Source organism: Dendrobates tinctorius, unplaced genomic scaffold (genome assembly GCF_039654945.1).
Source record: "Dendrobates tinctorius isolate UK_male_01 unplaced genomic scaffold, ASM3965494v1 ptg000011l, whole genome shotgun sequence".
Classification (NCBI taxonomy): domain Eukaryota; kingdom Metazoa; phylum Chordata; class Amphibia; order Anura; family Dendrobatidae; genus Dendrobates; species Dendrobates tinctorius.
The window spans coordinates 30825233-30851500 of NW_027361679.1; the positions used below are offsets into that span (position 1 = coordinate 30825233).

Consider the following 26268-nt stretch of genomic DNA (forward strand, 5'->3'; position numbering starts at 1 on the left):
TGAATACTTTTTCAGGGAATTGCAGCTGTGGTGGCCGGTCTCCATGGTAATCAGAGTAAAATATAAAATAAAAGTATTAACATCAGGAGAACGCGCAAGTATACTGGAAACTTGCATTTTTTATCAAGCACAATCCAAACATTTCTATTTATAAAGATGAGAATAACCCTTTAGGATAAGGTAGGAGCGTAACTAGAGGCCCCGTCACACTAAGCGACTTACCAGCGATCCCGACACCGATATCAAGGTGTCAGGATCGCTGGTAAATCGCTATGTGATCGCTGGTGAGCTTTCACACAGACAGCTTCACCAGCGATCAGCACAGCGATGCCGAGCGCCCGGCATCGCTTGCTATCGCTGTAAAAAATAGAATCAAAATAAAAAATATAGTTATTCTCACCTTCCGACGTCGCGTTCAGCCATCCTGCCTCTCTCCACGCTCCGGTCCCAGTGATCCTTTGCACGAATGACCGCGAGATGTCACAGTCTTGCGGGATAACAAAGTCTCGCGGTCATTCGTGCAAAGGATCACTGGGACCGGAGCGTGGAGAGAGGCAGGATGGCTGAACGCGACGTCGGAAGGTGAGAATAACTATATTTTTTATTTTTTTTATTATTTTTTACACCTGATCGCTGGTCTCCCGCTGTCACACACAGCGATGCGTGCTGGCCAGCGGGAGACCAGCGACCAAAGAAATGTCCAGAGATTTCTTGCAGCGATCAGCGATACCGGCAGGGGGGCCGCTCGCTGATCGCTGTCACACACAGCGATCTCGCTGGTGAGATCGCTGTTATGTCACAAAAGTTGTGACTCAGCAGCGATCTCGCTACCGAGATTGCTTAGTGAGACGGGGCCTTAGGGGATCAGTTGGGGGGAGCAAACATCTGAGTGGGCCCCTAACTGGTAATCTGGATTATAACTACGGTGGGCATAGGGGAACCCCAGCAGATGGCTGCGCTGTTACTGAAAGTACTGTAAATCTCTACAAGACATGTAAAAGTTTGGACACCCCTGGTCAGAATTACTGTTATTGTTATCAGTTAACCAAGTTGAAGATGACATGAGCTCTAAAAGGCCTAACGTTCAAGATCATAGAATCATAGAATGCTTGAGTTGGAAGGGACCTCAAGGGACATCGTGTCCAACCCCCTGCTCAATGCAGGTCAGATGACACATTTCCTTTGTATTTTAGGCAAAAACAAATAAATTAACTTTCATCTTTTACATTTTAAAAATTACAAAAAGGAAAATGGTCTGAAGCATTTTGAAAGTATCATAGCTTGTAAACGCTTTTTGTAGCCAGCTGCCTTTCAATTCTCGTTTGAGGAATTGTCAGCCATTTTTCCTTGGAAAATTGAGCCACCATGCTGTATTGAGTATGAGCGTCATGAATAGAAATACACGCACTTACACACATTGGCATGCTATCAATGAGATTAATGCTGGTCCCCCGTTACACATAACGATATCGCTAGCAATATCGCTGTAACGTCACCGATTTTGTGACGTAGCAGCGATATTGCTAGCGATATCGCTATGTCTGATACTTACCTCCGACCGGCTCCCCCGCTGCTCATCGCTGGTCATGCGAGAATGTCCTGGATCATTTCTCGTCGGGCGCTTCCTGCTGGGCTTCCTGTGGCGCCGACGAGCGACGCGTGCACGCGGGCGGGAGGACGTCAGGATCGCCTCGTCTGACAGGTAAGTAACGACCCCCGACCCCTGCTATGTCGCTGGTGAGATCTGCATGTGTGGCAGCTCACTAGCGACCACTTAACGATGCACCAGCGATCCATATCGTTGTCGGGATCGCTGGTGCATCGCTAAGTGTAACGGTACCCTAAATGTTCTGCCAAGCTGAGTACACATAGCATGCAAATCATCAAGATCAACTACAGGAATCATCCTTTGCAAATCCAGAGATGCTGCAGGCAATGGCACATGGATGCTCACAGTAAAACAAATATCGGTTCCTCATGAAGGCCTCTTCATGGTATTGCCCACGTGGTCTTCAGACTGATCATTGCATCCAAGACAAAAGCTGGACTCATCATGAAAGAGAATAGACACCCATTCTAGTCTCCACTGGCCTCTTGCTCTGCACCATGATGGACTTTGACAGCAGTGACGTGAAGTTATAGCCCAAAGTTGTGCAAACACCTTGTGATGGTCTGTGTATACACTATTTAATGCCTTAAGCTTGGTATGTGATGTCTAATCTCACTTACAATGAAGAATGGATCATTATGCGCTATTTTTCAAATTTGACAAGATCATGTGGGCAACTCCACGTTGTGACGTGGCAAAATGTAGAACATACAAACCCCTCTAGTCTTCATTCCAAGTACAATAATATCTAGATGTTACACTGACTTGGTCATGAAATCAATGGTGTGACAATTTCTCCAAAATGTCTCAATGAGCATTTTTCATCACAACAATGCCAGGCTGCATATTGCTCATTCTACTGCAATCAGTCTGTGTAGCCTAAAGTTCTACCATGACCTGCAGTGTTACTGGACCTGTGTGCCATTTAGCACATTTTGAACATCTGGAACGTCACTAGTCAGCAATGGCAATGGTTAATCCTGAATGCTATCTATGTGTTTTCAACTCTGCAAACTTATATCTGGTATATAGTTTTTTTCAACTTACTCTGCTTGTCCCCTTATGTTGTGAGGTCAAGAAACTTTTCAAAGTGCTTTATGATCCATGTAGTGCTGGACATGTGTTTATTTGACCACAACATTTTATTGGGTCCTGGTGTCTCAATTTAGTGTGATTGATTAACGAGAAGAGAGAGACAAAAAAAAACAAAAAAAACTTAGCCTTAACCTCCTATATATTCAGACATAGCTAGGGGGAGCATTTATGCAGGGGTGGCATTTATGCACATGTAATCGAAGTACATGTATCAAAGTACTTCTGGCAGTTATAACATGGCAGTTAGACAGGGCAGGAGACAGGTAAGACATTTATATACATCTACTCCCTGTACATTTGGAGTACAACAAATATATACCATATGCATTTGTGTAATTTATATCCTGGCCGCTGCATTCACACACATCCACCGCACTGGCATTAACTCTCCACACTCCATCCATATTGGCCCCTCGCTTCTTTCCTCTCCTATGTATAGCACTCACGCTCTTTTCACATTGTTAAATTGCACAGATCCAGGCAGTCCCACCATTCAACACCAGAGACGCTCTCACAAATCACTTAACCATCTGCTCACTCTTTCTATCCTCCTTCTCCTAGTCGCAGGAGACACTGCTCCCAACCCTGGTCCCCCATGTTATAGAAAGTCAAACCCCCCCACTGCTACACTCAGAAACCCCTCTAATCTTATTAATATTCCCTGCATGCCATCTGTCTCTCTTAATTGTGCACTTTGGAATTCTCGCTCAGTGTGTAACAAACTCTCCTTCATTCATGACTTCTTCCTTTCTAATTCTCTTAACCTCCTGGCTCTTACTGAAACCTGGATCCAGCAGTCAGATACTACCGCTGCTGCTGCTCTTTCATACGGGGGGCTACACTTCTCTCATATCCCAAGATCAGACAATAGAGCTGGTGGAGGCGTTGGTCTGCTCCTATCACCAAAATGTACCTTTCAGGTTATCCCTCAAGTACCCTCACTTGTCTTCCCTTCTTTAGAGGTCCATGCCGTCAGACTCTACACCCCCTTCTCCATGCGAGTGGTGGTGGTGTATCGTCCTCCCGGCCCCTCCCATCAGTTCCTGGATCATTTTGCCACTTGGCTTCCACATTTTCTCTCCTGTGACATCCCTACCCTCATCATGGGAGATTTCAACATCCCCATTGCTCTTCCCCTCTCCCCATCTGCTACTCACCTTTTATCTCTAACCTCCTCATTTGGCCTTTCGCAGCTTACTAATTCTCCAACGCATGAAGACGGAAACTCCCTCGACTTGGTCTTCTTTCGGCTTTGTGCAGTGGATGATTTTGCAAACTCCCCTCTCCCACTCTCTGACCACAATCTTCTTTCATTCTCTATAAAGAACTGCCAGGCTGCTCAGGTCACCCCCACTGTCCAGACTTATAGAAACATACAGGCCATTAACACCCAGAAACTTCTGAAGAACTTGCAGTCTTCATTGGCCCCTATCTCCTCCCTCTCATGTCCTGATTCTGCATTGAAGCATTACAATGAAACACTTCAAAGTGCCCTGGATGAATTTGCACCCCCTATAAATAGAACACCACAACACAGACGGCGACAACCCTGGCACACGGTGCAAACACGTTTCCTGCAGCGGTGCTCCAGGTGCGCCGAACCTCTGTGGAGAAAATCCAATCTACATGAAGATTTCATCCATTTTAAGCTTATGCTTAGAACATACAACACTGCCCTTCACCTCTCCAAACAAACCTATTTCAACACCCTCATCACCTCACTGTCCAATATCCCGAAACGTCTCTTTGACACTTTTCATTCTCTACTCAATCCAAGAGTACAGGCCCCAACCACGGAACTCCGAGCTGACGATCTGGCCAATTACTTCAAAGAAAAAATTGACCAGATCCGACAGGAAATTATCTCCAAATCCCCTCATACCATGCACTGTCCTCCCTCCCCCACTGCATCTAACTCACTCTCTGATTTTGAACCAGTCACAGAAGAAGAAGTAAGCAGGCTCCTTGCATCTTCTCGCCCAACTACTTGCACCAGTGACCCATTTCCGTCACATCTCCTCCAGTCCCTTTCCCCTGCTGTCACCCCTCACCTAACTAAAATATTTAACCTCTCTCTCTCTTCTGGTATTTTTCCCTCCTCATTTAAGCATGCCATCATACATCCACTACTTAAAAAACCATCCCTCGACCAAAACTGTGCCGCTAACTATAGACCTGTCTCTAATCTTCCCTTCATCTCTAAACTCCTGGAACGCCTGGTCCACTCCCGTCTTATCCGCTATCTCTCAGAAAACTCTGTTCTCGACCCTCTCCAATCCGGTTTCCACTCTTTACACTCCACTCCCGTCTTATCCGCTATCTCTCAGAAAACTCTGTTCTCGACCCTCTCCAATCCGGTTTCCGCTCTTTACACTCCACTGAAACTGCCCTCACTAAAGTCTCTAATGATCTGCTAACAGCTAAATCAAATGGTCATTACTCCATGCTAATTCTCTTGGATCTCTCTGCAGCATTTGACACTGTGGATCATCAGCTCCTCCTCACTATGCTCCATTCCATTGGCCTCAAGGACACCGTTCTCTCCTGGTTCTCCTCCTATCTCTCCGACCGCTCCTTTACTGTTTCTTTTGCCGGTTCCTCCTCCTCTCACCTTCCCCTTACTGTTGGGGTTCCTCAAGGATCGGTTCTAGGCCCCCTCCTCTTCTCCTTGTACACTGCCCCTATTGGTCAAACAATCAGTAGATTTGGTTTCCAGTACCATCTCTATGCTGATGACACCCAATTATACGCTTCTTCTCCTGACATCATGCCAGCCTTTCTAGAAAACACTGGCGATTGTCTAAACGCTGTGTCTAATATCATGTCCTCACTATATCTGAAACTGAACCTGTCAAAGACTGAACTCCTGGTGTTTCCTCCCGCTACTAATGTACCTATACCCGACATTGCTATTTCTGTGTGTGGTTCCACTATTACTCCCCAGCAACATGCCCGCTGTCTTGGGGTCATACTTGATCCCGAGCTTTCCTTTGCCCCCCACATTCGATCACTGGCTCGCTCTTGTCATCTGCACCTCAAAAATATTTCTAGAATTCGACCTTTTCTTACTTTTGACTCTGCAAAAACTCTTACTGTTTCTCTTATTCATTCTCGTCTCGACTATTGTAACTCTCTTCTAATCGGTCTCCCTCTTACCAAACTCTCCCCTCTCCAATCTGTCTTGAATGCTGCAGCCAGGATCATATTCGTCACCAATCGTTACACCGATGCCTCTACCTTGTGCCAGTCATTACACTGGCTACCCATCCAATCCAGAATTCAGTATAAACTTATTACCCTCACCCACAAAGCCCTCCATGGCTCAGCACCACCCTACATCTCCTCCCTTGTTTCAGTATACCACCCTACCCGCGCCCTCCGTTCTGCTGATGACCTGAGGTTAGTATCCTCAATAGTCAGAACCTCCCACTCCCGTCTCCAAGACTTTACTCGTGCCGCGCCAATTCTTTGGAATGCACTTCCCAGGTCAATACGATTAGTCCCCAATCCCCACAATTTTAAGCGTGTCCTGAAAACGCATTTATTCAGACTGGCCTATCGCCTCAACACATTAACCTAACCTATCCCTGTGTGGCAGAGCCAAAAGTTTTACCATAACCAGGTTCCCAGCATCATGTTCCCACATGCTTTATGCATCCATTAGCCCTCTGTGTCTGTACTGTTACACACTTATCATTATGGCTGGTCCATACAATCAGAGCAACTGTTACCACCCACCTTTCGTGTCTACCTCTTTCCTCATAGACTGTAAGCTTGCGAGCAGGGCCCTCACTCCTCTTGTTATTTGTTATAATCTACTGTATGTGATTATTGTTATGCTGTAATGTCTATTGTCTGTACAAATCCCCTCTGAAATGTAAAGTGCTGCGGAATATGTCGGCGCTATAAAAATAAAATTTATTATTATTATTATGGCAAAGAGAGCTGCCAGAAATGGATCTTGATGATTTGTGTGCGCAAGTGCATTCATCATGACTGACCATTCCTCAGCCTATAACAACCATTAATAACCTTATTTAGGCGTCATTCAGACATCCGTTTTTTAAGTATGAGTTCTATCCCTGGGTTTTCACAGAAAGCCATTCACATGTCCGTGTTTTTTGACGGACTGAGAGGTCTGCGGAAAATCCCGGAGATATGTCTGATTTTGATCTGGGGGTCAGATCAAAGTTGGCACTGCTAGTGTATAGGTACTGAAAAAAATTGCAAGCTGCAGTGCCACACGAGTGCCATATGATTTTCACAGACTTTTTTTCTCCATGTGCAAGAAAAACAGATGACATTAGGCCCACACTCTGATCCAACTCTGAATACACTATGATCAAAGCCTGATCAAATAATAGGTCAGTTTTTTTTCAATGAGCTAATACTGATATCCTGTTTTATTTCATATATTCTACGCCATATACTCAATTAAGTTGTTTCGATCATCCACTCCTGGTAATTTTGCGAACTATCACTAACAGTTCCCCGGAGTTGATCGAGAACTATTGCGAATCCTATGCAGAATAGAATGTGGAGGTCCATTTCCCATTTTTCTGAGGGAAAACTAGGTGAGATTAATTAGACAAAAAAAATCATAGAAAAACATAGTGATAAAATAAATGAAATAAACAGTGCCTCAGTAACATGGCTACACAGTACTATAGAGTAGTTAGCAGTACTCAGATCCTGGGTTTTATAGTCAAGCATCAAGAACCGGGATTGTTGTGGAGGTCCCTATTTTGTGGGGCTTCAGCATTTTCTTTTTTGCCCTTCCTGCACACTGACCCTTAAAATGTCAACTGCACAATCTTTCAATGGCATTTTTAGACATAACAGTAGTATTCATGCAACAACTGATATGTTTGTCTAGAACACGGTATACTACTGTATCACTGACCGTCCAGTCCTCTGCAGCTCTGGGGAGTCACCATGTCCTCCACCTCCATGACCATCATCATGTGGAGTGTCTCCATTCATCTGCACACTTTCCCCACCTGAGTACATGTTTTTCCTGTGGGTAGGACAATAATAGGAACTGTCAAAATATATTTAATAACATATACGGTAGCTATGAACAGATCATATTAATGGAAAATGGAAACCATATATATATTTCAAATGTTTCTAAATAGATACATCAAGAAATGTTAGAAACAGTTTTATGTAATCTAATAATGCTCCATGGAAAGTTTACACTATTTTCGTCTAAGGTATCTTTTAGCTTTGTTAATGAATTCACAAAAGGAATATACAGAATTCAGAACTGTACCTCTTATCAGAGGATGGAAGAGTCTTTGGCGGTTCTATCCTTATTGCAGGGTCCCATTCACCGGGTGGAAGCACTATTACCTCATCCAGAAACTCGTCAATTCCAGCAATCAGGTCCTGCCTGTCTTTTGCTTTATAGGCAATATCATGGAATACCTATGATGATATAATTACAGTATTTCTTACAAAAAGTCCAAAGAAACGTTTCAAAATACATCTAATGTAGCAAACTAAAAATTCCTTAAAAACAACAATTGAACATTGAAAGCAAAAAAAATTAATAAAGGCACATAATTTCAAATACCCTATTTGTATAATATGTGTTATCCCTGTGGGAAAGTGATAAAAGGTGGCGCTTTCTGAGTAGTATCTTATCTGGATGGGTTGGGCTACTGATGCACAACTCCATATGTGCATATTTTGAAATTGAGGGAGGGTGCAGCTGACCTGGCGTGCTGTCGGGATATCCTCCAAGAGAAATGCCAGCAAAGTGCAATACAAAGTATGAAATCCAGGTACTGGAAGCTCTCAAACAAAGAAGATCCAAATGTTCACCAGGAATGAACAAGAATTATTAAAATATATCACACCTCAGAATGACATCAAAGACACCTGAAGAAGGCTGGTTCCAGCAGAAACTTTTTGTGATTTTAATACATTTGAAATCATTCTTATTCATTCCTGATGAATATTTAGATCTTCGTTATTTGAGAGTGCCCAGCACCTGGATTTCATACTTTAAAATACCCTATTTGGACATTCTTAGCAAAGGGAAGATCCTCATTGAGGACATTCAACTCCTCTGTGGTGACTAAGGAAATTGAATTGAGTACTTGCTTCTGGTACCACACCAGATTACAGGTGATCGCTGGCTCTAGCAACAGCAGATGCATCATGTGGCCAATCCCCTCAACTAGCAGCCCAAAATTTGCAAAAATTGTTCTTAAATGCAACTACTAATGTCTAACAGCAATGTGTTCCAAAGTGCAACAATTACATATTTTTGTATTAAGGGCTATTCCTTGACCTCAAAAATATGCATCTTCAATAAAATAAAGATATGTCAGTGTTACCTCATCAGACATTAAAGTAGCTATACTTCTTCCAATCTCATGATACGACTTGGCTTTTCCTTTTGGTCCCAGTAGGATGAAAAGGAATCTGAATGCAAAAACATTGAAAAAAAGAGCAGAGAGAAAAATGAAACAACATTGTAACAATATTAAATCTATACAAACAATTACCATTATAATTAGACATACATACAGGTGCTTCTCACAAAATTTGAATATTATCAAAAAGTTAATTTATTTCAGTTCTTCAATACAAAAAGTGAAACTCATATATTATATAGAGTCATTACAAACAGAGTAATCTATTTCAAGTGTTTATTTCTGTTATTGTTGATGATTATTGGCTTACAGCCAATGAAAACCCAAAAGTCATTATCTCAGTAAATTAGACCACTTTATAACACCAGCTTGAAAAATGATTTTAAAATCCGAAATGTTGGCCTATTATTATGCATTTATATAGCGCCATTTGTTCCATGGCGCTTTACATGTGAAAAGGGGAAATATAGACAAGTATAATAGACATGTGTAAGACAAGGGACACACAAGTACATAAGGAGAGGGGACCCTGCCCACGAGGGCTCACAGTCTACAGGGATGGGTGAGGATACAGTAGGAGAGGGTAGAGCAGGTCGAGCGGTGGTTCAGTAGACCGAGGATCATTGCTGGCTGTAAGTTTGTCGGAACAGGTGGGTCTTCAGGTTCTTGAAGGTTTCCGTTGATGGTGAGAGTCTGATGTGTTGCGGCAGAGAGTTCCAGAGTATGGGGGAAGCACGGGAGAAGTCTTCTATGTGGTTGTGGGAAGATAAGGGGAGAGTAGAGGAGATCTTGAGAGGATCGAAGGTTGCGTGTGGGTAGGTACCTGGAGACCATGTCACAGATGTATGGAGGAGACAGGTTGTGGATGGCTTTGTATGTAATGGCTAAGGTTTTGAATTGGAGCCACTGGGCAATAGGAAGCCGGTGAAGGGCCTGGCATAGGGGGGAGGCTGGGGAATAGCGGGGAGACAGGTGGATTAGTTGGGCAGCAGAGTGTAGGATGGACTGGAGTGGTGCCAGAGTGCTAGAGGGGAGGCAAGAGAGTAGGAGGTTGCAGTAGTCAAGGCAGGAGATGATAAGAGCATGCACTAGTGTTTTTGTGGTTTCGTGGTTGAGGAATGAGCGAATCCGGAAAATATTTTTGAGTTTGAGGTGGCAGGAGGAGGTGAGGGCTTGGATATGTGGTTTGAAAGCGAGAGCAGAGTCGCGGATCACCCCAAGAAACCGAGCATGCGGGACTGGAGAAACCGAGCAGCCATTGACATTGATGGATAGGTCTGGTGGAGGGGTAGAGTGAGATGGGGGAAAGATGATGAATTCTGTTTTGTCCGTGTTCAGTTTGAGAAAGCGAGCAGAGATGAAGGCTGAGATAGCAGACATACATTGTGGGATTTTGGTCAGTAAGGAGGTGAGGTCGGGTCCAGATAGGTAGATCTGCATGTCATCGGCATAGAGGTGATACTGCAAACCGTAGGATTTTATGAGCTGTCCCAAGCCGAAGGTGTAGATGGAGAATAGTAGGGGTCCTAGGACTGAACCTTGAGGAACACCGACAGACAGGGGGCGAGGTGAGGAGGTGGTGTGTGAGAGGGAGACACTAAATGCTTGGTCTGTTAGGTATGATGAGATCCAGGATAGGGCCAAGTCTGTGAAGCCAAGAGATGAGAGAATCTGTAGCAGGAGCAAATGGTCCACGGTGTCGAAGGCAGAGGACAGGTCCAGTAGAAGGAGGACAGAGTAGTGTCGCTTGCTCTTGGCGGTTAGTAAGTCGATAGTGACTTTAGTTAGGGCAGTTTCAGTTGAGTGATGCGGCCGGAAGCCAGATTGTAACCGGTCAAAGAGGGAACAGGTGGAGACGTGGGAGGACAGTTCAAGATATACATGCTGTTCCAGTAGTTTTGAGGCATAAGGGAGAAGAGATATCGGGCGATAGTTAGACACAGAGGATGGGTCAAGGGAGGGCTTTGTGAGGATGGGTGTGATTGAGGCATTTTTGAAGGATGAGGGAAAGACACCATTTGTAAGTGAAAGGTTGAAGAGGTGTGTTAGAGTTGGGATGAAGACTGTGGCCAAGTTAGGGATGAGTTGGGACAGGAGCGGGTCGAGGGCACAAGTGGTGAGGTGTGATCTTGACAGAAGGGTGGAGAGCTGATCTTCCGTCATGGTGGAGAAGCTGGCTTTTTCAGGACAGGGCTGAGCGGCTAAGAGGGGCATTGGGGGCTGCGGGCCAAAGCTTTGTCTGATCGTATCGATCTTCTGCTTAAAGAAGGAGGTAAAGCCTTCAGCAGAAATGAGAGGAGAGGGAGGAGGTGCTGTGGGATGGAGTAGAGAATTGAAAGTGTTTAAGAGCTGTTTAGGGTTGTGAGACAGGGAGGATATGAGAGATGCGAAGTAAGTTTGTTTTGCAGCAGAGAGCATGGACTTAAAGCTGGCAAGGGACTGCTTGTATGCACTGAAGTGCTCAGTAGAGTGGGTTCTCTTCCATCTCCGCTCAGCTGCCCTGGAAACCCATCTCAGATCTTTGGTCAGGCTGGTCAGCCAGGGCTGCCTGTTGATTGTTCAAGTTTTGCTCTGCGTGAGGGGGGCAGCCGAATCAAGTGTTGCTGTTATTATGGTGTTATAAAAAGTGGCAGCAGCATCTGTGTCATGAAGGGAAGCTATGTCTGTAAGAGGGAGAAGGGACTCAGAGAGTGATTGCAAATTGAGGTGTTTGAGATTCCTGCGAGGGTGAGCGAGTTTAGGGAGCAGGGGTTGCGCAGTAGGAGAGGAGAGGGAAAAGAATGTCAGTAGGTTGTGGTCAGACAGGGGAAAGGGTGAGTTATTGAGATTAGTGAGGGAGCAGAGACGGGTGAAGATAAGGTCCAGCGTGTGACCATCTTTGTGAGTGGCCACGGAGGACCATTGAGTGATGACGAGGGAAGCCGTGACCGATAGAAGTTTAGAGGCAGCCGGGTGGAAGTGTCAATGGGGATGTTGAAATTGCCCATGATGATGGTGGGGATGTCAGCAGAAAGGAAATGTAGTAGCCAGGTGGTGAAGTGGTCGAGAAAGGTGGAGATGGCTAGTTCTGGGGGGCGGTAGATGACAGCCAGTTGGAGGTTGGGGGGGGAATAGATGCGGACGGAGTGCACCTCGAAAGAGGGAAGAGTAGCGGAGGGTGGCAGAGGAATTGGGGTAAAGGAGCAGGCATCAGACAGGAGCAAGCTAACTCGTCCACCACGTTTGTTGCTGGGGCAAGGGGTGTGAGAGAGATGGAATCTGCCATAGGAAAGCGCAGCTGGAGAGGCTGTGTCAGAGGGAGTGAGCCAGGTTTCAGTGATGGCAAGGAAGGAGAGTTTGTTGGTGACAAAGAGGTCATGGATAAACGACAGCTTGTTGCAGACAGAGCGTGCGTTCCATAGTGCTCCAGGTAAGAGGGTTGGGGGAGTGGGGGCTGGATGAATGGGTATGAGGTTATCATGGTTGCGAAGACGTGTAAAGGATCGTGGCAGGGTGTTGTAAGTGAGTCTAGGGATGTGTTGAGGGGGGCCAGGATTTGGGGATATGTCGCCAGCAATGAGGAGTAGTAGACAGAGAATTAGAAGGTGGGAGCAGGATAGGACATGATGTGACCGTGTGTGTCTGGAGAAAAAGGATTGTATGTGGAGGAACAGTTCTGACGAAGAGGTGAGATGGCTGGGAAGGATGGAGGGGGAAATGACTAGTTCCTTACTAGGAGGGGGGATTACAGGAGTTAGGGAAAAATAGAGTAGTATGGGGGTGATAGTAAAAAGAAGCCGAAACATTGTTGTGATGTTATAGTCCGTTACCTTACAGTCAATTCCAGTCCAATTCTAGTCTAATTCAGAGTAGTGTACTTAGAAATCTGTACTTTAAAATATGGATTTTGAAATAGATGGAGCCAACTACGTCTGGAGCAGACCCATGGTACTGAATATATGTGCAGCTAAACTGAAATGTATGTTCAGTACATGTACTCAGTATTTGGTCGGGGCTCCTTTTGCATCAATGCGGAGTGGCATGGAGGCGAACAGCCTATGGCACTGCTGAGGTGTTATGGAAGCCCAAGGAATTCAACAATTGTAGCCCATGACCTGGATACTGTATGTCTGTATGTGGTGGCTCTTGAAGCAATGACTCCAGCAGCAGTCCACTCCTTGTGAATCTCCCCCAAATTTTAGAATGGCCTTTTCCTAACAATCCTTTCAAGGCTGCGGTTAACTACCACACTTTTTCCTTTCTCTCAACTCACTCACTCTCTCTCTCTTTCTCTCTCATTATTTCTCCTTCATGTGCATTCCTCATTTTCTATAACCAGTCTTGTCTGCCCTCCCAGAGACTTTACATGGTTTCTTCCCTATCAACACTGTGGAGATCTGTTTAAAACTCCCACTCTGCTACTCCCTGTAATACTGGGAGATGAAGGGAAGGGGAGATCAGTGAGAGTGATTAGACAAAGGAACAGATCTGACAGATTTGCACAGCACTAAGTTATATAATGAGAAAACTGGCCCACTGCAGCAGTAAACTGATAGAACATGTTTTTTAACAAAGACAATTTATAATTTAGCAATAAGGAAGAAAATGAATAATTAGGTGCAAAGGATGTACATAGTTTTAAAACTAAAATGTAGTTAAACCAGTCACTGTTTATGGCACAAAACACACCCATTGAAATAGACCAGTCATAATGGGATCCATCTGCTCGTAATATTTGGATTGAATTTTCTTGGAAATGCTAAGTTCTTAACTTTATAGCCATTATGATATTGAGGATTGTGCTCCTCTGCTTTTAGTTGGTATTTATAACAGCAAACGAGAGCTTGATAAGCTTCCATGAATGACTGTTAGCAGAATGCTGAGACGTCCCACTAAACACATTGCTCTCCAGGGGTTCACATATCGGATTTTCACCGGATTCAGACACTGCGAATGACTCCACATTTCTTACAAATGTAAATTTAATTGAATTGTTAAATCACTAATAGAACTTGGTGCTAAAGACAATAAATACATAATGGATATTTGAAAAAAAAATCCGTAAAACGCATAAAAGGCTTTAGTTCCATTAATGTTATGCATTAGGCTATCTCTGTTTTATTGTTTTACTATAATATTTCTATAAAAGTTACATCTCTAACAATTATGCCTACGAATCCCCTGGACAGAGGTATTGTAAAAAAAAATCTAACCAAAAAAAAGACCATTTATGTAAAGATATAAAATATGTGTGTTACACTAAAACATGAACCTTTCCAAGAAATAAAAAAGCCTATACACAAATGTTTTAGGGATAAAATTAAAATCCTTCAAGTTTATTCCCCCCTTTCTTCTAAGAAATATAACTTGGTTTTCCTGCCTACAAAGCCATTTGAGGGCTTGTTTTTTGAGGGACAAGTTTTTCATATTTTTCAGTATTCGGTTCGGATTACAATCGCCGGCGAATCTTGTATTTGCAATATTCGCCAAACAAATCCGAGCGCTATTGGAGTCAATGGGAGTAGAGATGAGCGAATATGTTCGGAAACGATCATCAAACATAAATTTGGCACGAATATGGCAAATTTGGATTCGGCGATTGTTTCCGAACACATTCGCTCATTTCTAAAGATGAGATCCATTTTTGGGATGCCGGACTTTTAAAAGGCAAGAGTGAATGAGGGCCACACAAGTCCATGTGCACACTTACGGTACTTGGATATTTTAATGTGTGCCTAATAAACACTATTTATCATCTATGTTTTCTTAAGAGGTGAGTTGAAGGTGGATCAAGCCTATCTTCACATGTACAGACCAATACGCGTATTTTCACACTCTTTGTTCCATACGCTTTTAAATTTAGCAATTTTTTCACTGTTGCTAAACATATTCTTTTACCAGTTATTTGTGATCCTCAACAGACCACACGAGAAAGAAAATAAACTGTACTATTGTACCTGGTGGGCACAGGAACCTCTGTGAGAGATCCAAACATTACCGCATCCTTTAGCCGGACAAATGCAATGAAAGGATTCTCTAAGAAGTCAACTTCTCCGACAAGGACATTGGAGGCTTCAGCATCTCTTGGCAGTTTCTTCATGAATTTGTTCTTTAGCTAAGACATAAACAGACATGGTATAAGTAAGTTGCATGCATAGTTTTCATACAATGGGAGTCTGTACATCATACATGAAGTCCTTCAGCACAATGCCAGCTGCTGGTAGAAGAACAAAAATCGTAGGACACAAGTTATGAACCTCTGAACATGCATGATTGCATGCAAAGATAAAAAAAACCATATTTACAAGATCCCATCTATAAAATTATCTATAAAAAAGTGTACAAAACATAAACAAAAAGATGCTGATTCTACAATGAACACCATGTGAAATGCCAGCACAAATGATCAAACATATCACAAGACAAAGAATCACACTTGTGCTTCAGGTCGTTGCAAAAAAAGGCTCAGAAGAAATGCATACTACTGCAGAAAAGACAAACCAAACATGTGAAAATTCCTTAAATGTTGCCCACAATATACTATTTTTTTTTTTTATATTGACAATTCATACATTATCATAGCACATTCATGTGAATTAGACAATACTTAGTTGAAAATGCATATACCGTAATGAAAAATTCTCAAATTTACCAGAATGTTTTAGATTCAGTACAGTTCATAGTTAACAAGGGGCAAAGTATAGATCTGGACTGTGAGATAATTGATTTATATTTGTAATCTTAACTATTATACCAAGTTTATAACTTAATAAAGTCAGGAAAAAAAAATCAAGAAAACAATCTATGGGTTGCCAAAAGTCCTGATTCATCAAGATCAAGGATTTTGATGCTGGTCTTGAGGATGGGTATGGTTTTGATTCATTAAGGGGCTAGTGAGTCTTACTAAATCAGGAGCATCTGACAAGTGTTGTGTACCTGTGTGCTGCACCACAAATATTACTTCAGTCAGTAACTGGAGTAAAATTTCTGGCGTAAGGAATGTCACAGCTCGTCAAAAATTAAATGAGCTTTGGTGTCAAGCCCCCGTTCGCCCATTTAGGCGTAATTGGGTGAAACAGGTACAAAAATGCTAAAAGTCGCTACATTTTTGCGCAACTTCAAATCAGGCAAAAATTTTGCAATTTTTCAAAGCTTTTTACAACAGTTTTCTGGCAATAGTTTTTCTCATCTGAATAATCAAGGCTATGTCTGACCCCAGATTTTCTCCTGAATCAAGGTAAACTATACAAGTGACTACAGAGGTCTGAGATGATCTTGGGGAGCTTCCATCAGGTTTACCATTTGTTCCTAAACTATGTCCATATTATTGTTTTTGTGGCATATTTGGTGCATAATTTTTCTTTCATTAATTACATTAATTATATTTGATCCTTCCATTTACCTTCCCCTTATTTATGTTATACTTTTATTTTAGTAAACGTTATTATTTTTCTGTATATAATGACACAGATCTTGAAAAAAAAATAATAAGGATGAAACGTTGGGAATATATGGTAATTTGTTTACCTATTGCATGAACAGACACAATAAAAATATATTCATGCATTATAGAAGATTTTGCATCCACAGTTAGGCCCAGAAATATCTGGACAGTGGCCGCATCTTTGTGAATTGTGCTCTGCATGTCACCATTTTGGATTCAAAATGAAACAACTGAGATGTAAGGTAATTGAATTTAGGTTTAATTAAAAAGGTTATACAAAAATGTCTTGTGAAATGTTTAGCAATTGCAACCATTTTTTACAAAGCCTCCTCAATTTCAGGGCTTCAAATGTAATTGGACAAATTAACGTCATCATAAATAAAATGTTCATTTTTAATCTTTTGTAGAGAATCCTTTGTAAGCAATGACTGCCTGAAGTCTGGAAGCCATGGACGTCAACAAATGCTGGGTTTCCTCCTTGGTCATGCTTTGCCAGGCCTTTACTGCACCTGACTTCAGTTGTTGCTTTCTTGTAGGTCTTTCTGCCTTAAACTTTTGTCTTAAGCATGTTAAATGCATGCTCGATGGGGTTGAGATCTGGTGAGTGACTCGGCCATTGCAGAATGCTCCACTTCTTTGTCTTTAAAAACTCCTGGGTTGCCTTTTCAGCATGTTTTGGGTCATTGACCATCTTTACTGTAAGGGGTACTTCACACAAAGTGAGATCGTTAGCGAGATCGCTGAAACATCACAGGTTTTGTGACGCAACAGCGACCTCACCAGCGATCTCGCTAAGTGTGACACATAACGGCAACTGGGCCCCCGCTCCGATCTCGCTGATCATGCTCAAATGTCCTGGGCCACTTTTTGATCGTTGGCGTCCCACTGGCCAGCATGCATCGCTGTGTTTGACGACGTAACAACGACGAGCGATCTCGTTGGCGACTCAGAACTCACGCCTATCGAGGTCTGAGTCGTCAGATTAGCTGCTGTATGACAAGGTCCCAATGACCGCCGAGGTTGTTATACGGATCACCGTATCGTTGCTGTGTCATTGAGTAGATCTGCCTGTTTGACAGCTTAATAGCGACCATATAGCGACGTACCAGCGATCCTTACAGGTCGTATCGTTGTTGGGATCGCTGGAGCGTCGCTATGTGTAACGGGACCCTAAAGCACCATCCAATCAATCTTGCTGCATTTGATTGAATTTGAGCAAAAAGTGTAACCCTGAACACTTAAGAATTAATCCGGCTGCTTCTGTCTTCAGTCACATCATCAATAAACACTAGTGACCAAGTGCCATTGGAAGCCGTGCATGAGTGTGCCATCACACTGCCTCCACCATGTCTTACAGAGAATGTGGTGTGCTTTGTATTATGAGATGTTCAAAGCTTTCTCAATACTTTCTTCTTCCCTTCATTCTTGTAGAGGTTAATCTTATTTTCATCTATTCAAAAACACTTTTCCAGAACTGGACTGGCTTTTTAGATTATTTAGTTTTAGTTATGGTATAGTTAGGCAAGAATACGTATTCTTGCCCACTTATACCATGATTAAGGCAGTATGCCAAAATGCATAGGTTAATCAGATTATTAGTGATTTTGACGGATCTACTCTAGTATTTTTTACTAACCTAAATAAATATGAAGTTTTACTCAGTCAACTGTTCATCAGTGAAGGTTCTTCTCTCTTCATTTTGTTTAACATTTCTGTTATCTCTCTGATTAATTTCTTCTTTTTTCATTCTAATGATTGTCTGTTTCTGTTCCATTGAGAGCTCCTTTGGGGGTTTCAGAGCAACAGCTTCCAAATGCAAACGCCACACCTGAAATGAGCTCCAGACCTTTTACCTGCTTAATTGATAGTGGATTAATGAGGAAATAGCTGATGAAAGGTCCCTTTAAAAAGAGGCAGCTACATATTAAAGAGTTGTAATTGCTAAACTCTTACTTCAATTACTATGTGGGAACCCTCAAATTAAAGCTGAGAGTCTATATTTGGAATATAATTTGATAAACAACTAAAATGCCAAAACTTGTGTCACTGTCTAAATATTTCTGGACCTAACTGTATATCGTTGTGCTGGGATCAAATCTATGGAGAAGGTATTTTTAGTGGATGGAATAAATAACGGAACAAAACACTATAGATGTTATTCTCCACAAAAGGGAGAAACAAAAGTTGTAGAAACTGAATATTTGGCACTGAACCAACTAACCAGAGCCCCGACATACAAGCATTATACAAACATGGATATTGGTGGAAGTGAAATATGTGAAAATAAGAGGCGTTGGGTATATCTGTGTGCTTCTATACCTAAAGTATAAAGGGCTACCCAAGTACACTATAAAGTTTATTAAAGAAAGAACTGGCATACGTCTTAGTTATGGTATAGTTACCACTTACACTTACAATTCTACTTACAATGTAGTGGTTACAGTAATGGTAGCCAGAAATCTATAGCACTAGAGCAGAGATCCAAAAACGAAGGGTGCGCATACACTGGCCGACCTGTGGCTGATAAACAACTACTGATCACATACAGAGAAAATAATTTGGATTCATTTAATAGCCTTCTTAGACAGGCCGACTACAGTTCTCTGAACACAGAATGATAGTTTAGACACTCGTTCTGTGTGCATACAATATCATTGTTCTTGGCAGCACGCATCTTGTTTACACAGGACATGTGCTGCTGCAGAAAACGTTCTTACACAAGCTTAAACAGCATTTTATTTGACGAATAAGCATTTGGTTAGGTGACAGTATGTTTACCCATCTGAGAAAATCAGGTCGATTATGCAAATCAAAGTGTGATCAGAGTCTGAATACAGATGAGAAGAGATAGAAAAAAAATGTCTCCATCTTCTCCATTCTGTTAGTCCATGAAAATAAAACCGCACTCAGATGTTATCCGCGTGCAGTCTGACGATTTCAACGCATTGATTGACTTACATTGCCAAGTGCAATCCAAATATCGGAACAAACTCAGGCATGCTAAGACTCTGACCGAGGAGTTGATCAGATTGATATACATTTTTGTGGGAAAGTTTCAGTGAGCCTTGCATTTTATCCATTGAAAACACCCTGGTGTTTGTAGGTATAGGAGTCCAGTGGGCAGACTTATTTAATGATTGAAAGATCCTCCCTGCATGACTGTGTATGCATAGATAGCCATTAATCACTAGAAGGACCGCCCACTGGACTCCTATGTACACATACACCAGTGAATAAAATAAAAATATTACTCAATCTTTTCCATTAAAACCCATACACAGTATCATTCTGCTAAGCTTCTCCTTCTCCAGACTATGCTGTCCACAGATTGAAATGCAGGTATGACATGATAGGCTTTTTTAACTATTCTGGATCATCTTTTCATGCACCTGTGTTATAGTGTTCCTCTCAAAAATCTATGCATCAACTTATAACCAATTCTGTTGTCAAAGAGGTGTGTCCCTACACAGTATGATAAAATCCAATTAGTGCTGACAACATCAGACTGTGTAGGGACACACACCTCTGACAGGAGGCATGGTGGAAGCCCTTTAATTAAAAAATATTCAGCAAGAAAAAACATAGGTACAGAGAAAAGATGCTCCAGAATTGTTCATTCATGGTAGCATATGCTAAAGCAGACAAGTGAGGAAAGTGGACAGGTCCTCTCTACATAACTGTAGCTTTATCTCAGCAGTTATTTCCTTGTCTAATATTAGATTTTGTTGCCAAAACATTCAGTGTGACAGCACGGGACTTCTGGAAGGGAGCAAATACTTATGTTACTATATACTAAAATACAGGTCGTACTAAAGTCATTTCAGCATTAGATACACACACAATAATGTAAACTGCTTAAAAGACTCCGGATGTGTGATGATTAATTCTTCCCAGACTAACAGGAGCACTTTAGCTGAATTATAAATAAGCGTTGATATGGAAACACATAATGAAAAAGCCTCCAAAAACAAACGTACCTAGATGTTTCATCTCTTCTTTTATAGCACTGTCTACCCTGACTCCAACAATGTATTCACATCTTTCCAAGTGTCTTCGTATCTACAAGTCGCTATTTGTACAGGTCTGCCATTTGTAAATGAGCTGTCAGCATTCAGAGGCCACCATGAAGAATTCATTGCTATTTCCCACTACTTTGTAGTCCAGATTGTTTCGGATTGTTGACACAGTAAGCCGAGTTGATACATCAGTGTTGGTCTAGTTATTAAAAGGAACCTGTCATGTTGGATAATGCTATTACGTAGATATGGAGTTAATTTGCAGGATAATAGAGTTATAAGGGAGCCTGACCTCTATACTGAAAGAGTGGTCCCCGGTAGAAAATTGACTTTGTTTCTCCCAAGAGCCGCCAGCTTTCAATTGGACATGCGTATTCCGAGCAATCACAGTCACAGTTCATAGCACTACGAATGTCAACTGTCAGCACTGTACTGATGCACTGCCAAGCTGTCAGTGCCAGCTGTTACAGCCGTTGCTCTCAGTGCTGTGAGTATAGACTGTAGCTGCCCCCGGCATGCCTATATGACTGAGAGCTGGTGGCTCCTGGGAGAAGTAAAGTTTATTTTTTTGAGGGTACTGCACTTTTAGTAAAGCTGCCGGGCAACTACCTAATGCTATTAACCTGCAGGTTAACCCTACATTTGTAGGTTAATAACGGTATCCAAGGTGACAGGTTCCCTTTAAGCCTCATTCACACATCCGTGGATGTTGGAGTATAGACCGCAATGCATGGACTGGCCATGGGTTTCCTGACCCAAACCAGTCACCATCATAGGCATATATTACTGGTGAACTCAGGTTGGGAGACCCGCGGCCGGTCCGTGCATTGTAGTCTGCATTTGGACCATGCTTCACAATTGGCTGAATTTGCTCTTAGTCTGTCAATGCCATCCCTGTAAACGGATTTTCACATCATTATATTTATACAGGATTATCAGTGATTAAAAAAGTCCCAATTTCATTCAACACCCAGTATGGGTTGGTACATGGAGAGAAAGGAGTGGCAACCGTGTAAGGCACCATTTATGGAACAAATGTGGTTGTCATTATTTAAAGACTATACTGAAAGTCTCTTCCTATTTATATCCAGAGCCTATCCTGACCATGACTATATCGATGGAATAGACAATATCTGTGGAATATAACAACACTATATAAGTAAAAGAAAAATACAGAAAAAGCAAAGTCTAGAAAAATGAGCTTTTCCACTCACTGACACAGGAAAGATATATATCTTTGTACCGTGTTAGCCAGTAGATAGAAGAATATTCAGAATTGAGAATCCTCAGTGGTTGATACCTTTTAATGGCTAATTGAAAAGATGGTAACAAATTGCAAGCTTTCGAGACTACTCAGGTCCCCAAATCTAAGAAGCATCATTGTCAGAAGCTCCTTGTCCTCTCCAACAGCTGCAGGAACCTTTCCTTGCAACCAGAAAAAATGTAAAACCTGTCCATTTATAATGACCACAGACAAGATAAAGATCCCCAATTCACATCAGGACTACAAGATCCCAGGTACTTTCAGCTGCATCACATCTAATGTGGTGTACTTAATTATTTGTACTAAATGTCCAACTGGGGGTCTATATGTGGGGGAGACTGGGCAAAAACTGAGAACAAGGATGGATTCTCATCGTCACACAATAAGAGGAAAAATAATGGATCTACCTGTGGCAAAACATTTTTGTATGCCTGATCATAACACCATTGATATGAAGTTACTGGTATTGAAAAGTAACTTCACATCCCAGTGAGAGAGAAGAGTCTGGGAGTTCAAGCTCATGATGACCTTTGACACTTTCAATGCTGGAATGAATGTGTCGCATGGATTTATGTCAATTAAGGAATTTGCTCCTAAGACCTTGTGGGGGCATCACAACAAATTAGGAGACCCCAATCAGAGGACAATAAAACATCCAGACTCCTTATCCATGAACTGGTCCAATATTTATGCTTCTCCCTCTCCCACAATGATAGTTCTGCTTCACATCACTTGTCTTATCTATTGCATTTTTTCTGTGCTGTGTTGTGTATAAATATGTGACTCTTCAGATGTTGTATTAGTCTTTGCCTGAAGAGACCTGAGTAGTCTCGAAAGCTTGCAATGTGTTACCACCTTTTCAGTTAGCCATTAATAGGTATGAACCACTGAGGACTCTCATGAAAAATGGGTATTCGTGATTCATGTGAGCTTCCGTACCTAGTTATTTAAAACTCTTATTGGCCACCCAACCCCATCGATTCATACACCAACAAAATAAACACTCCAGAGGTATTTGGATAAATTGGCCACAGCAGCCTTTTATTAAACATATAACATAACATTTTAAACACAACGTCCCAGAAGGGGTGGTCCTCGAAGCTCCAAACCATAAAACTCAGATTTGATATTCCCAACTTGGTCCCCAGGTCGAGTCTTGCCTCTAGCCGTTAAGCACCAGCTCAGAGACACATATCAACCCACCTGGCCAGTTTCCATTACCATTAAGCACGGGTCCACTTTAATCCCTTCCGCGGGATAATTCAATTACCCGTCCACTTGAATCCACCCAGGGGGGAGTCAAGGACCTCTTGAGATCCCCCCCTGAACCGCTATTTATCAGCACCACCAACTTCGAGGACCTCCCCCCATGCTACACTGCCGTGACAAGTAATTATACAGACTTACAAACAAATTATAACCCCAACCCCTAAATACCACCCATATCCATACAAGAAAAGGAAACCTATTAACACAAGATTAACCCCAAAGCGATTACCTAACCAAAAAACTAATTAAGGGAGGGTGGGTGGGAGCTTCTTGTCACTATGTGGGGGAGCCTACAATGGTTGCCCCACTAAGTGGGTCACTGTCTTTAGAATGATAACTCGTACTCCAGCTCTGACCCCGCTTCCCCCTCATCCCAGCACTAGCCCCCACCCTATCCAAATACATTAACTCCGTAGTACCATCCTAATCCCTAACTCCAGCTCACTATATTCCCACTCAACCCTGACATGTCGGCCTCCCTTTTAATGCCTGCGGCCCAGTACGGCCTCTCTATTCTTAATATTGTTCACTCATTGACAGACACCAAGCAGACATTGTAAAGACTATGAAGAATTGAAATACAAGTTAATTAGAAAGCTACAAACCTTCCATCACATAAAAACTGAAAATCCCATAAAGAGGAATAAATAGCTAAAACAGAACTAAAAATATCTGTATGAGAATGCGGCAAGACATTAATCTGGGCTGATTTTCTTCTTCATTTGTGCCTCCGTATCAGGTAATAAAAGCGCAATTTCTCTCTGAGAAATATCTGTGATTTGTTCAGAGCGGAGTGGAAAAAGAACGTATTCTGCCAGAAGGTTAAGGAAAGCACAGGATTATAGTAATATTATCGGTACAGAAACTCTACCAATGAGCCAGAGAATTACCGTAATATACATCTGTAGTAGAAACAATTCTATTTCCCCCATACACAGCTCTTTTCAGAATTCATCTGTTGGGTATGTTGAGTAAATTCCTTTTTTTATATTGATTGTCAGTAAGAATCCAGAGCTGAATTCAAAGTTCTGCAGTCTTCAGAGCTGAAATCTTCAAGTGCTCCTTGCTGGGTACACCGTACTGGTTCAGCTAAATCTAAACTTTCTCACTTCCCACTGCATTTTAGAAGTTTAGTTAAGCTGTTGAATCTGTTTTCAACATTAACCAGGATGGCAAATGGAATGACCAACTTTCTATGCATCATATATTTTACATAGGGTGTTTCTTTAGGAATAATGATTTTTTTAAAGAAACCACATGTCCAAATTCCGTGAGTCCTCTCCACACTATTCATGAAGATAAAAAATATGTCTACACCCATCTGAAAAAAATAAAGAGCTCATTGCACTGATATTTTTACAACCCGCTGAACTCAATGACCTATCGGTACATAATGAGCACCACCTAGTGGCAACAGAATTTTGTCATTTCACTCTGTTTTCTCTTAAAACAATGCTCGGAGGGGTTTTCAGGATACTTTGATCATTCCCCCTTCACCAACGAGGTCGGTCAGTAGAAGAAGAGATGTTCTGTCTGAAAATGCCCTCGTATAAAAAACAACATAACGGACAGTTAGAGATCATGACTGCTATCAGGCCATAGAAATGCTGTGAGGATGACAAACCACTTACAGTAGCTCCGCACAGTTATTAACAGTACATTATTTTGCATAACAAGTGAGTCTTTTGGGTATTAAAGCAGTCATCAGAAAATGAGCTGTTTATGCGTTATTAAAAAACTAAATTAGTGTAGCAATTTTCATACTAGAGCTATTTCTATCTAAAATTTCCTGTTCTTTGAGAAAGAGAGTGTTCAGCAGGCTCCTTATCAGCAGAGGAAGAATTTTAATGACATGCAAGTCCTCTATACACAGCTCACACAGGATCCACCAATCACAATTGACGATATCACAGCTCACACAGTGTCAAGGGTGTGTCAGATGTGACAGACAGTCATTCAGGATCTGGCTGTAGTAGGTCATTGCGCTTGGTTCTGCAGGCACATTCTGGATATCGCATGTCTGCTGTGGATTGATATCCTTCTCCATCTAGGACCTAGAGGTGATCTTCACTGTCTGCTGCTGATTAACACACCCTTGCTGGATGTTTAACCCCTTCACCCCAAGGGTGGTTTGCACGTTCATGACCGGGCCAATTTTTACAATTCTGACCACTGTACCTTTATGAGGTCATAACTCTGGAACGCTTCCATGGATCCCAGTGATTCTGACAATGTTTTCTCGTGACATATTGTACTTCATGTTAGCGGTAAAATTTCATTCAAATAACTTGCGTTTATTTGTGAGAAAAATGGAAATTTGGTGAAAATTTTGAAAATTTTGCAATTTTCCAACTTTGAATTTTTATGCCCTTAAATCACAGAGATATGGCACCCAAAAAACTTGATAACTAACATTTCCCACATGTTTACTTTACATCAGCACAATTTTGGAACAAAATTTTTTTTTTGTTAGGAAGTTATAAGGGTTAAAAGTTGCCCAGCGATTTCTCATTTTTACAACACCATTTTATTTTTACGGACCACATCACATTTGAAGCCACTTTGAGGGGTCTATATGATAGAAAATACCCAAAAGTGACACCATTCTAAAAACTGCACCCCTTAAGGTGCTCAAAACCACATTCAAGAAGTTTATTAACCCTTTAGGTGCGTCACAGGAATTTTTTTGAATATTTAAAAAAAAATGAACATCTAACTTTTTTTCACAAAAAAAGTACTTCAGGTTCAATTTTTTTATTTTACCAAGGGTAACAGGAGAAATTGGACTGCAAAAGTTATTGTGCAATTTGTCCTGAGTACGCTGATACCTGACATGTGGGGGGGAATGACTGTTTCGGCGCATGGCAGAGCTCGGAATGGAAGGAGCGCCGTTTGACTTTTTCAATGCAAAATTGTCTGGAATTCAGATCGGACGCCATGTCACGTTTGGAGAGTCCCTGATATACCTAAACAGTGGAAACCCCCTACAAGTGACCCCATTTTGGAAACTAGACCCCCCAAGGAACTTATCTAGATATGTGGTGAGAACTTTGAACCCACAAGGGCTTTACAGAAGTTTATAACGTACAGCAGTACAATTAAAAAATCATATTTTTTACACAAAAATGATCTTTTCAGCCCAATTTTTTTTCCCAAGGGTAACAGGACCCTAAAAGTTATTGTGCAATTTGTCCTGAGTACGCTGA

The 26268-nt window shown here is 41.9% G+C and overlaps 1 protein-coding gene across 5 annotated transcripts in view; it reads right to left on the reverse strand.

Annotated features, from left to right (window-relative positions):
- SLC4A4 (solute carrier family 4 member 4) overlaps nucleotides 1-26268 on the reverse strand; it is a 395294-nt gene that overhangs the window by 74739 nt on the left and 294287 nt on the right. For all 5 annotated transcript variants that reach the window (XM_073590565.1, XM_073590581.1, XM_073590547.1 and 2 more), the window contains 4 exons: nucleotides 15027-15184; nucleotides 9052-9139; nucleotides 7980-8134; nucleotides 7608-7721 (listed from right to left, as the gene is read on the reverse strand). In XM_073590565.1, the coding sequence (XP_073446666.1) occupies nucleotides 7608-7721; nucleotides 7980-8134; nucleotides 9052-9139; nucleotides 15027-15184 (515 nt within the window). The remainder of the gene's footprint in view (nucleotides 1-7607; nucleotides 7722-7979; nucleotides 8135-9051; nucleotides 9140-15026; nucleotides 15185-26268) is intronic.